Source organism: Trichechus manatus, unplaced genomic scaffold, assembly GCF_000243295.1.
Source record: "Trichechus manatus latirostris isolate Lorelei unplaced genomic scaffold, TriManLat1.0 scaffold00029, whole genome shotgun sequence".
Taxonomy (NCBI): Eukaryota; Metazoa; Chordata; class Mammalia; order Sirenia; family Trichechidae; genus Trichechus; species Trichechus manatus.
This window is the reverse complement of record NW_004443965.1, coordinates 3,706,984-3,718,165: the sequence shown is the minus strand read 5'-3', so window position 1 is coordinate 3,718,165 and position 11,182 is coordinate 3,706,984. Positions and strand designations below refer to the sequence as shown.

The following is an 11,182-nucleotide window of genomic DNA, read 5'->3' as shown; positions in this document are numbered from 1 at the left end:
ATTCCATCACCATTATCTTCAACTCACTGCCCCCTAGGCTTCCCATCAAACCTTTTGAGTTGCCGTTGTCAATTTGATCTCACATAATTTTGTTTTTTTGTACCTTAGATGAAGGTTTACAGAATAGTTTCTCATTAAACAGTTAGTACACATATTGCCCTATGACAATGGTTAACAACCCCACGACATGTCAACACTCCGTTCTCAACCTTGTGTTCCCTATCACCAGCTTTCTTGTCCTCTCCTGCCTTGTAGTCCTTGTCCCTGGACTGCTGTGCCTCATTAGTCCCATTTTGTTTTATGGGGATGTCCAATCCCAACTGAACAGTGAACCTCGGGAGTGACTTCACCACTGAGCTAAAAGGGAACAGGATACACACTCCTCCTTTCCACCCGATTTCCCATGTCCATTCAACCAGCTCCTAACCCTCTCTACCTTCTCATCTCACCTCCGGACAGAAGCTGCCCATTTAGTCTCATGTATCTACCTGAGCTAAAAAGCACACTCTTCACGAGTATCATTTTATGTCCGACAGTCCAGTCCAATCTTTGTCTTAAGAGTTGGCCTCAGGAATTGTTTTAGTTCTGGGTTGAGAGAGAGTCCGGGGGCCATACTTTCTGGGGCTCCTCCAGTCTCAGTCATACCATTAAGTCTGGTCTTTTTACTAGAATTTGAGTTCTGCACCCCACCTTTCTGCTGCTCCATCAGAGACTCTGTTGTGTTCTCTGTCAGGGTGGTCACTGGTGGTAGCCTGGTAGGTATTCTTCTAAGTGAAGCTTAGGCTTTAGAAGACACTAGGTCCTTTCATGTAAAGACTTTCACCTTCTCACAGATCTATGATATAATGTCCTAAACACTACAAATACATTTATTATTATTATCACTGTTGTTAATTTGGTTATTTCAAACTGTTCAATTCAGTAAAATATCGAACTATTCAGTAACTGTCATTTTCTGGAATAAAATCACTGTTGTAAACATACAACTAAGATGTGGGTATTTGAATAATAATTTTATTTCAATTTCACATGAAAATTTAGATGTATCATACATTAACCCACTTAGGGGCAGAAAGTCAACGAAGCTGCTTGTGATATCGCCTGGCAAGTGGCTGATGAGGGAGATGCTTTGGTGGCAGGAGGTGTGAGTCAGACACCATCATATCTCAGCTGCAAGAGTGAAACTGAAGTTAAAAAAAAATTTCAGCAACAGTTAGAGGTCTTTATGAAGAAGAATGTGGACTTCTTGATTGCAGAGGTAAACATGATCATCAAAGATATGACAAGTGTGCTTAGTATATTTTCTCTATTTTTTGCTTTCATGAAGATCATGCAGGGTTAGGTGCCAGTCATGACTAGTAATTGTAATTAGTTTTTGAAATCTTTTTCCAATTTAGGGCTTCTTCCAAATTTGATCCAGTGAATCTAATATAGTGTTTTTCAAACCTTTTGACTACAATTCACAGTAAGAAATCACCATTCAATTCTGTTCGATTTTTTAAAAAATGTTAATGTGTCATACCTCAGCGTTTGAAAAACACTCATGTAGTGATAATTAAGTTATTAAGCAATAGAATATGTTTTCAAATTGTTTGGGGAGAAATAAGATTAAAAGTATCCTAAACTTTATTTCAGTATTTTGAACACGTGGAAGAAGCTCTGTGGGCAGTTGAGGTGTTGAAAGTGTCTGGTAAACCAGTGGCAGCTACCATGTGCATTGGGCCAGAAGGAGATTTGCATGGAGTGCCCCCTGGCGAGTGTGCAGTGCGGCTGGTGAAAGCAGGTGATGATCGATTTTGATTGGTTTGCAACTGCTGAACCTTTAAAAATAACTTACAAATGAACATCCATCTATAAATCAGTGTATACTTCTTTTGTTAAGAGGAAAACCATTAGTTGACTTCTTCAGGAATATTGATAATATCGTTGAGTCCCGAAGACAAGAATGTTAACATACATGCACGCGCACGCGCGCGCACACACACAAGCCTCTTGGAAGGGGCAACTAGACCTATGCTGGAGGTTTACACCTAGAAATGAGAAGAATATTTTAGTAAATCTTAAGATTTTGTTCCTTAGGAACATTAGGATACATTTTTTTAAAAACTTAGATAGAGGTATTTAAATGTTAATAACTTTAAAGTTAGTTGCCTCATTGCCTAAGTTTTTCCATTATCATAAATTACTGTATGCTTTGCTTTTTGTAATTAGTATAATAAATCAATCTTTTGATGTGAAATAGTGACCACCTAATTTATCTTTTTATATAATTTCCATTCTTAATATTAGTTTCATTTAAATTTGTGAAAACTTACAGACTTTTTTCAAAGCTGCCTTATTTTAAGCCCAAGAAATAGCTTAGAATTAGTGGAAAAGTCTGAGTTATTCTGTATAATGGGGAAATTTTGATTGGTTCTTTGTTTAATTTTTGACTTTCATCCACTCCTGATTTTTCAAGAAAGTCACTTTATACTCTTCATTAACAATAACAGTTATTTAGATTTTTGAATGAAATTGCATGATCCTAATATTTGACTGGAAACATAAATATAGGGGAGAAAAAAAGCCAACTTAATTCCTCTCAAAAAGATCAGAGGCAGCAGTCATCATCCCCACTGTTGACTAGCAGGGGTTGCTGGCCTATTACTAATCCTTCCCTCACCATCCTTAGTGTTTTACATCACTGTACCCTGTTTATATGGGGGCAGGTGGTTCAATGCAGAATTGTCACTTCCTGTGTTGGAGACCTAGGTTTGATTCCTAGCCAGTGCACCTCATGCACAGCTACCATCTATCTGTCAGTGGAGGCATGTGTGTTGCTATGATGCTGACCAGGTTTTAGTGGAGATTCCAGACTAAGAAAGACTAGGAAGAAAGCCCTGGCAATCTACGTAAGAAAATCAGCCAATGGATTACAAGAGCCCCGCACAGACCAGGCAGTCTTTCTGTTTCATTGTGTGCCGGCTGCCATGAGTTGGCTGCCAACTCAATAGCAGCTAACAACAACAAGAACCCTGTTTATATCCTTCACAGCACTTCTCATTTATTTACCTGTTTAGTCTGCCTCCCTCACTAGATTGTAAGATTCATAAGGGCAGGGACTCTGTTTGGTTCAGCACTAAGTACCCTGTGCCTAGCACAGCCCCTAGCACATAATGTTGTTGTTGTCGTTGTGTGCCGAATCAATTCTGATTCACAGAGGTCCTGTATGACACAGCAGAATTGCCTAAGGTGCCCTGGTGGCGCAGTGGTTAAGCACTTGAACCCAACAGCCACTCCACAGGAGAAAGATGTGGCAGTCTGCTTGCATAAAGATTACAGCCTTGGAAACCCTCTGAGACTGTTCTACTCTGTCCTACAGGGTTGCTTGAAGTCAGAATTGACTCAACAGCAACGAGCTTTTTTTTTTTTAAATCATTACAGGAGCAGATTGCCAGGTCTTTTCTCCTGCGGAGCTGCTGGGTGGGTTTGAACTGCTGACCTTTTGGTTAGCAGCTGAGTGCTTAACCATTGAGCCACCAGGGCTCTTTAATAAATAGCTGTTGCATAGATTTAGGCCATCTCCCAACGTTTAGTTCAAATTCACCTCCATGTATCCTTCTATAATCATCCCTACTGCAAGTGATCTTCTAACAACCCTTTCTAAACATACAATTCATTTGGAACTTTTCAAATCCTCATTCAACATTTACCAATCTGTGAGACTGTTAATAGGGTTCTGTGGTCAAATATATTCAGGAAATGTTGTGTTAAACCAATTTAAACGAGTATCTTTACTACAGGACTTCTCAGAGCCTTAAATGTTCATGTATATTGTTAGTCTCCAAGAAGAAGATAATAATGAATAGCAACTGCCAAACTTAATTGATCACAGGACCTTATTTTCACATAGCAAATTTTGGGAAGTACTGTACTACATTATAAAATCCTTGATGTCAGGAACTATGTCCTCTTTCTATAACCACTCACAAAAGCCTTATACCTAACAGACATCCAATCAATAATCAAAGTATAATTAATTCATGAGTGTCATGAAGTCAAGGCACGAAAAGGGAAACTGGCAGCAGAACATCCAAAAAAAGGCACTCAAGATCCAAATGAAGATGTTAAGTAAGCTCTTGCATATGTAAGTCTGGAACCGAATGGGAAGGTCAAGGTTAGAGAGAGTAATTTGAGAGAGATCTGGATATAGATGGTATTGAAAGCCCTGAAACTGAAAAGGAAGTGTAGATGGAGAAGGGAAGATGGTTCAGTGGGAATCCTGGGACACTCTAGCATTGAGAGGCTCAGCCTTGAGGATGAGTCAGCATGTAACATTCAGAAGCAGCAGCCAGGGAGATAGACGCAAAACTTAGAGAGTGTGGGGGTCTCAGAAGCCAAGAGAAGGGGAGTATTGATGAAGGAAAGCATGGCCCACAGGTTGAATGCAGCTGAGTAAGATGAGAACAGAGAAGCCTGCTACTGGATTTGGCGAGAACGTCATGGGTGACCTTGACAAAAGCTGTTTCAGAGTTATGATGGGAAGTAAGGCCTGACTGGAACAAGGATGAAGAGCAAACTGCAGACCCAGCGGAGAGGACCACTGAGGTGCCTGTGGCATCAGCTCTGGTGCTCCTGGAATCTGGATGGTGGTATCACTCTTACCACAGCAGAAAGAATCTCTCCTACCTTTGTTCTTGGTACTTCTATATCCAAGATACAAAATCTTAGGTCATGAGTCCATCAAGAATCAGTCCTATTTGGAAATTCTTCCCATCTTGAGAGGATGGAATAAAAGAATAAGAATGTCGTGTTGCTTCCACAGATCTTCTGGGGGCAGGAATCTCCAAAATCATGTACAATGATTGCTATGATAAGTCATCTTTGGTCCAAATATAATTAAGAATATAATGACTATGAAGAAAGTTTCAGGAAAAAAATAAGGCATCTAAAACATATTTTGTTCTCACTAATCAAACTTCAAAATGACAAATTTTACAAGAAAGCCTGAGGAAGATTATCCCATATAGTTTTGAGTCTAGGGAGGCTAAAATGTAAATGAAAAACTTGTCAAAATGATTGATAAACTGTTAGCCCCTTTTAGTAGCTGAAGTCAGAGGATTTTTGAGAATTTTTTCCCAAGTTACTACTCCTAGACACAAAATTCCTTCTAGAAAACAGGTTTCTGAAAAAGCCTTTTCCTGAACTATATTCTGCTGTGCACAAGAAGGTCAGCAATGTTATTAAGTTGGTCTGGTGAAAGAGAACATTTATTTATACCCAAAATAAGCAGTATGATAAACCACAGGTACAACCTAGCAGCTGGGAGTATTGAAAAATTACTGTTTGTGCCATAATGTCAAACTTTCAAAAACTGACTACTAAAATTTGAAGTTCAAAAAAAACTCTAATAATGATTTTTATTTTTTATAAAAGATGGACCGCCAAGTGTGCATAAATGACACTTCAATTATACCAGACTTTTCAAAGCACTTTTCAAAGAAAGCACTTTGTGCGTGTTAGTAAGCATTCTCACCCAAAGGTAAAATAGGTTTATAGATAGTGAGGACCAAATGTACTTCCAATTCATTGTTCCAAGTAAAAGGTTCCTGATTAAGAGAAGATAGTTGGACATACTAGTATCTGGTGAATCCCTAAAGGTAAAATATTCTTCCCATTTGCAGGAGCATCCATCATTGGTGTGAACTGCCATTTTGACCCCACAACTAGTTTACAAACGGTGAAACTCATGAAAGAAGGCTTGGAGGCTGCCAAATTGAAAGCCCACCTGATGGCCCAGCCCTTGGCCTACCACACTCCTGAATGCGGCAAACAGGGATTTATTGATCTCCCAGAATTCCCTTTTGGTAAGACAGACTTTTTATAAGTAGTCTCAATAGCTTTATATTTGACAAATTTGTAATACACCTATAGCCACAGAGCTTTTGTGATTGTAAAGAAATGGCTGAATATCTCCTTATCTCTTACCCCCAGTTTCTCTCTCTGTACCAACCTTGATATTAGGCAGTAGAGGAGGGAAAAGATGGGATCAGCAAACAAAGACCTCTGAACTTAAATATAAAATCAAAGATGAATCAACATCTGAACAGACAACCAATGAGTCATACTTTTAGGATGGTGAAAAGGATGCTCTGCTGGGTAGAATCAGCACAGATTTGCATTCTGGTTCTAGCTCTGTTGTTGAGTTGTGTGACCTTAGGAAAATCTCTTAATTTCTCTGGATCTTAATTTTCCCACTGGAAAAATAAGAGGGTTAGACCAGATTATCTCCAAGGTCCCTTTCTCCTATTTTAAATTTTGCTCAGATACTCTTACAGAGTTTTGGGGGTGAGGAGAAGATACCATCATTGGATTACTGTATAACAAATGTGAATGAAGAGACTGAGCGATGACTTAAGGGAATACTTGCACCCTAGGCAGAGACTTTAAAGTCTCTTAGCATGTTTGGAAAGTGAGATGACACTACCTTGAAAAATCAACCCAGGGAGGTCAGCAGGACCAGGGCATGGCAAGCCTCCTATGCCATTCTAAGGTCCTTATACTATCTCTTATATGGTACAGGGACTCTCAGAAAAGTAAAACAATCAGACTGATACTATAAAATAATCACTCTGGCAGAACCACAGGGGAAGAATAGTAAGGCGTTTGTGTTATCTATTGTCTGTAACAAATTATTACAAAACTTTAGTGACTTAAAACAACAAACTATCTCACAGCTTCCCAAGCATTTGGGAGCAGCTTAGCTGGGTGGTTTTGGCTCAGGGTCTTTCATGAGCCAACAATCCAGATGTTAGCTGGGGCTATAGTCATCTGAAGGCCTGATGGGAGCTAGAGGATCCACTTCCAAGCTCACTTACTTGGCTATTGCCAATCAATGTCAATTTCTTGTTGGTTATTGGCCGGAGACCTCAGTTCATCACCGGGCCTTTCCATAGTGATGCTGGAGTGACTTTACAACCTTGTAGATGGCTTCCCCCAGAGTAAGTGTTTCAAGAGCAAGCAAGACAGAAACCATAATATGTTTTATGACCTAGTCTCAGAAGTCATATACCATACCTTCTGCCATATATAAACAAAGTAGCTAATTGTTTTAAAAAAAAAAAAACTTAAGACTTAAATACTGACAACTTATTCAATCCATTTATTAAAAACTACATATTCATTTTAGATATTTATTTTGAATATATTTAGAAAAACAGATTAAGGCAAAATCCCATTTATTACAGGACTGGAGCCCAGAGTTGCAACCAGATGGGATATTCAAAAGTATGCCAGAGAGGCCTACAACCTGGGTGTCAGGTACATTGGCGGCTGCTGTGGGTTTGAGCCCTACCACATCAGAGCAATTGCAGAGGAGCTGGCCCCAGAAAGGGGATTTTTGCCACCGGCTTCAGAAAAACATGGCAGCTGGGGAAGTGGTTTGGACATGCACACCAAACCCTGGATTAGAGCAAGGTAAGTACCCTTAACTACATTTGCTAACCCAAACTCATTTAGATTATATGTCCAACTGAGGCCATTACAAAGAGTGCAGCTGATTTGCTGAGTGATGAACAATCACTTCGCCTGCTTAAATTTTCTCACAGAGATATTTATAAAACATCCTTATGGGGTAATTTCTCAAGAAAGGCTTAAGAGTAAAGAATGTAAATAATATGATGATGAAATGCAATTTCATGCCCTAATAAAGGACCACCCATGTAGCAGATGATAACATTGAATGGCACTGAGTGTCAAGAAAAAAGCAGAGCTAACTATAACAAATATGAAGTTAATGCCTGTTCTGTGCCAAGCATGATTCTCAGAGCTGAGAACGCCGTGGTGAACAAGCTAGAGCTTACATTCCAATGAGAGAGATAAATAATAAACAAGCATAAAAATTGTATGTTAGACACTGTACAGGGCTCCAGGAATATAGAAATGGTCCCTGGCCTGGGGAGTCTCACAGTCTACTGGGTAAAATGGATATGAAAGCCATGGTATTACAATGCAGTGACTTCTTTAGAAGAGGCATGGATAAAAAGGCAAGAATGAAGAGGAAGAGAGTGACTGAGGATCTCTGCCTAATAGAAAGATATTTTAAAAGGGATTTTTTGGCTTGGTTTTGAAGACTTAAGTAGGGGTCCACTAGATGGAAGTCAGGGGTGTAGGATGTGTGCTCGAGCAGGAGGAGCAGTTTTCCTTCTTTCAGCAGACGTTAACTGAATACAACTAGCTGGAGTCAGACAATGTTGCCAGCCCTGAGGTAGTGAGCTGGACAATGCAGTAGGCAGAGAGATAAACAGAAAAGTTCTAATCAGTACAATAACTTCAAGAATGAAGATAAGCACAGGTGCTGTGGGGTCTGAGCTAATGTCCTATGGAGGCAAAAGACAGAGATTGCGGGGGTGGGGGGTAGTTAATGAAAGATCCCTAAGAAAATTGATGCCTGAGGTGAATTTTGAAGGACCAATTGCATTAGCCACACAAGGCAACAGCCTGTAGGAAGGCGCTGAGAGGTGAAAGAGGATGGTGTATTGAAACTAGAAGTTTAAGAATACTGGAGACAGAATTTGATAGAAGACAAACTTCAGGAGTAGAAGGAAGCCTTTAAATTGTGTTCATGAGCTATGTATGCCCTCATCCCTAAGGCAATGGGGAGTCTAGAGGGGTCTTGCCCAAAGGTACAAGGTTAGATTTGCAAATAAGCACATTTTAATAGCCTTGAGGCAGGGAAACTTGTGAATCGGCCTTTACTCGAATAGATACTAGACCTAGTTAGGTCTGAACTAGTGGAGGCGAAGTAAATGGAAAGGAGAGGATATAGAATCTGCAGAGGTGAAGAAGTAATACTGGGCTTGGGGAAGAGCAACACATGTGGGCTCAGCTGGTTCATGAGGCAGAATACCTGAAAGTGAGGATGGAGAGGGAAGGTAAATGGCATAGAAAATCTTCCTGTTTTAAAATCTTAGTTTTTGATCACTATACACTTATAGGGAGCTCTGGTGGTGCAGTGGTTAAGAGCTCGGCTGCTAACCAAAAGGTTGGCAGTTCGAATCCACCAGCTGCTCCTTGGAAACCCTATGGGGCAGTTCTACTCCATCCTTAAAGGGTCACTATGAGTTGGAATCAACTCAACAGCAGTGGATTTGGTTTTTCTCTTTGTTTGGTTATAAACCCAAAACTCACTGTTGTCGAGTCAATTCTGACTCATAACGAACCTACAGGACAGAGTGGTACTGCCCCATAGGGTTTCCAAGGAGTGGCTGGTGGATTCGAACTGTTGATCTCTTGGTTAGCAGTCACAGCTCTTAGCCACTGCATCACCAGGGCTCCTTATTGAAATACAGGGATTCTTTTTATGGTTATTAGTTGAACTAGCAGATACTAAAATTAAGATGTCATGAAACAAATCACAGAAAGCACAGTTAAATCACAAGTAGTATACTGCTATCTGGTTAGCCATGTTCTCTGGTTAACAGAGGATTAATATGTTTATATACATATTTGAAAAGGAAATTCAAAGTAATTTTAGACCTACGGATTCTGAGGGGAAAAAGTTTTAGTCCAAATTAATAAATGTGTTTCAATGGATACCATCTTAGCATCCAAACATGGCTCCATGGATGTATTCTAGCTCAATGGCATATAGAGGCCGATACTAGGTGAGGAGTCTAATGCTGGTGTGTTTTGTTCACACAGGGCGAGGAAGGAATACTGGGAGAATCTTCGGATAGCCTCAGGCAGGCCATACAACCCTTCAATGTCAAAGCCCGATGCCTGGGGAGTGACCAAAGGAACAGCTGAGCTGAAGCAGCAGAAAGAAGCCACGACTGACCAGCAGCTGAAGGAGCTCTCTGAAAAACAGAAATTCATATCTGCACAGTAGCCTCAATGGGGAATCTATTTTTGATGAATTCCTCTGTTTGGGCCACAGTTCCTAAAAATAAGGAAAAAATGGTTAAAAAGTAATGTATGTATTAACATCAGGCTACACATTTAATTGGTATTAGCTGAATGAAATAGAAGCACAAATGGCATTGGACAATTTTAAAAGTATGTTTTGGAAGTTTACTTAGAACTAAGATAAGAAGTAAATCTTAAATAGGTTTACAAAGCACCTGCCATGTACAAGGCATTATGGAAATCACTTGGCCAAGGAAAAATAATTCAGGCATTAATCCTGCTTCAAGAAGTTTTCAGGCTAATGAGGAAGATGAGATACGAACTGTCATAAATGACTCAGCAACCGGACAGGGACAGCTAAAGTGCTACAGAAAAGTGGCTTCCAAGTTCTTTTCAACATCACCCATAATAACAACAAACAGACAAGCAACAACAATTCACATAACGACCCAGTAAGACATGTAACATAAATATGAAATAAAATGTGTGATCCATTCTGGCGTTTTCTATTCTTTTCTGTTCTGTTTCATTAATAATAAAATGCTGGTTTAAAAAAAACCATTGCCATTTAGTTGATTCGGACATATAGCGACCCTATAACCCTACAGGACAGAGTAGAACTGCCCCATGAGGTTTCCAAGGCGAGGCTGGTGGATTTGAACTGCTACCTTTTGGTTAGCAGCTGTAGCTCTTAACCACTGCACCACCAGGGCTCCAAAAATGCTAGTTGAAGCCCTTCAAATTGATTTTATGACCCATTAATCAGTTTTGGCCCACAGTTTTAAAAATACTGCTCTAGGCCACTTCACATATGGGGACTTCCCTCTATCTTGAAATTTATTCTTATTAAGAAGATCAAGGTGATGTGAAATCAGCAAGTATTCAAAACCCAAAGTTCTGATTCTAGGTTTAGGTTCTTCTCTCTCTTTCCTGACTCACCTCTACCTCTAAGAAACTAGACCAATGTGTTGGTATTTAGACCCTTTCCATCCTGCTCAAAACTGGGTTGACCTAAATGCCTCAAGTTGGTAAGGCTGAGGAGCAATGAGCTTGTGTTACTTTGATAGCTTAAAAAGTATCTTTGATATCCAAACTCTAGCTAGGTTTCTTACACTGAGAACTATGATGTTTTTAAACTGGTAATTTAGTATCGACTTTCCTATGAGAGCTCAACCCCAAAAGTGCATGATTATTAGAATAAACATGGCTATCCTTTACGTATAAAAAGGTGCATATGCTGCTTTATAAGACATTCCTGGACTAGTTTGACTTTTTGGAATCATAATTTTTTTCAGTT

At 39.7% G+C, this 11,182-nt stretch overlaps 1 protein-coding gene across 2 annotated transcripts in view; it reads left to right on the top strand.

Annotated features, from left to right (window-relative positions):
- BHMT (betaine--homocysteine S-methyltransferase) overlaps positions 1 to 10,421 on the top strand; it is a 20,495-nt gene extending 10,074 nt beyond the window's left edge. Inside the window, exons 4-8 of one of the 2 annotated variants that reach the window (XM_004374469.1) lie at positions 1,067 to 1,258; positions 1,636 to 1,783; positions 5,664 to 5,846; positions 7,227 to 7,455; positions 9,682 to 10,421. In XM_004374469.1, the coding sequence (XP_004374526.1) occupies positions 1,067 to 1,258; positions 1,636 to 1,783; positions 5,664 to 5,846; positions 7,227 to 7,455; positions 9,682 to 9,868 (939 nt within the window). In that variant the 3' untranslated portion in view covers positions 9,869 to 10,421. The remainder of the gene's footprint in view (positions 1 to 1,066; positions 1,259 to 1,635; positions 1,784 to 5,663; positions 5,847 to 7,226; positions 7,456 to 9,681) is intronic. The other variant, XM_012555005.1, reaches the window with a different exon arrangement.
- Positions 10,422 to 11,182: the final 761 nt, after the last annotated feature.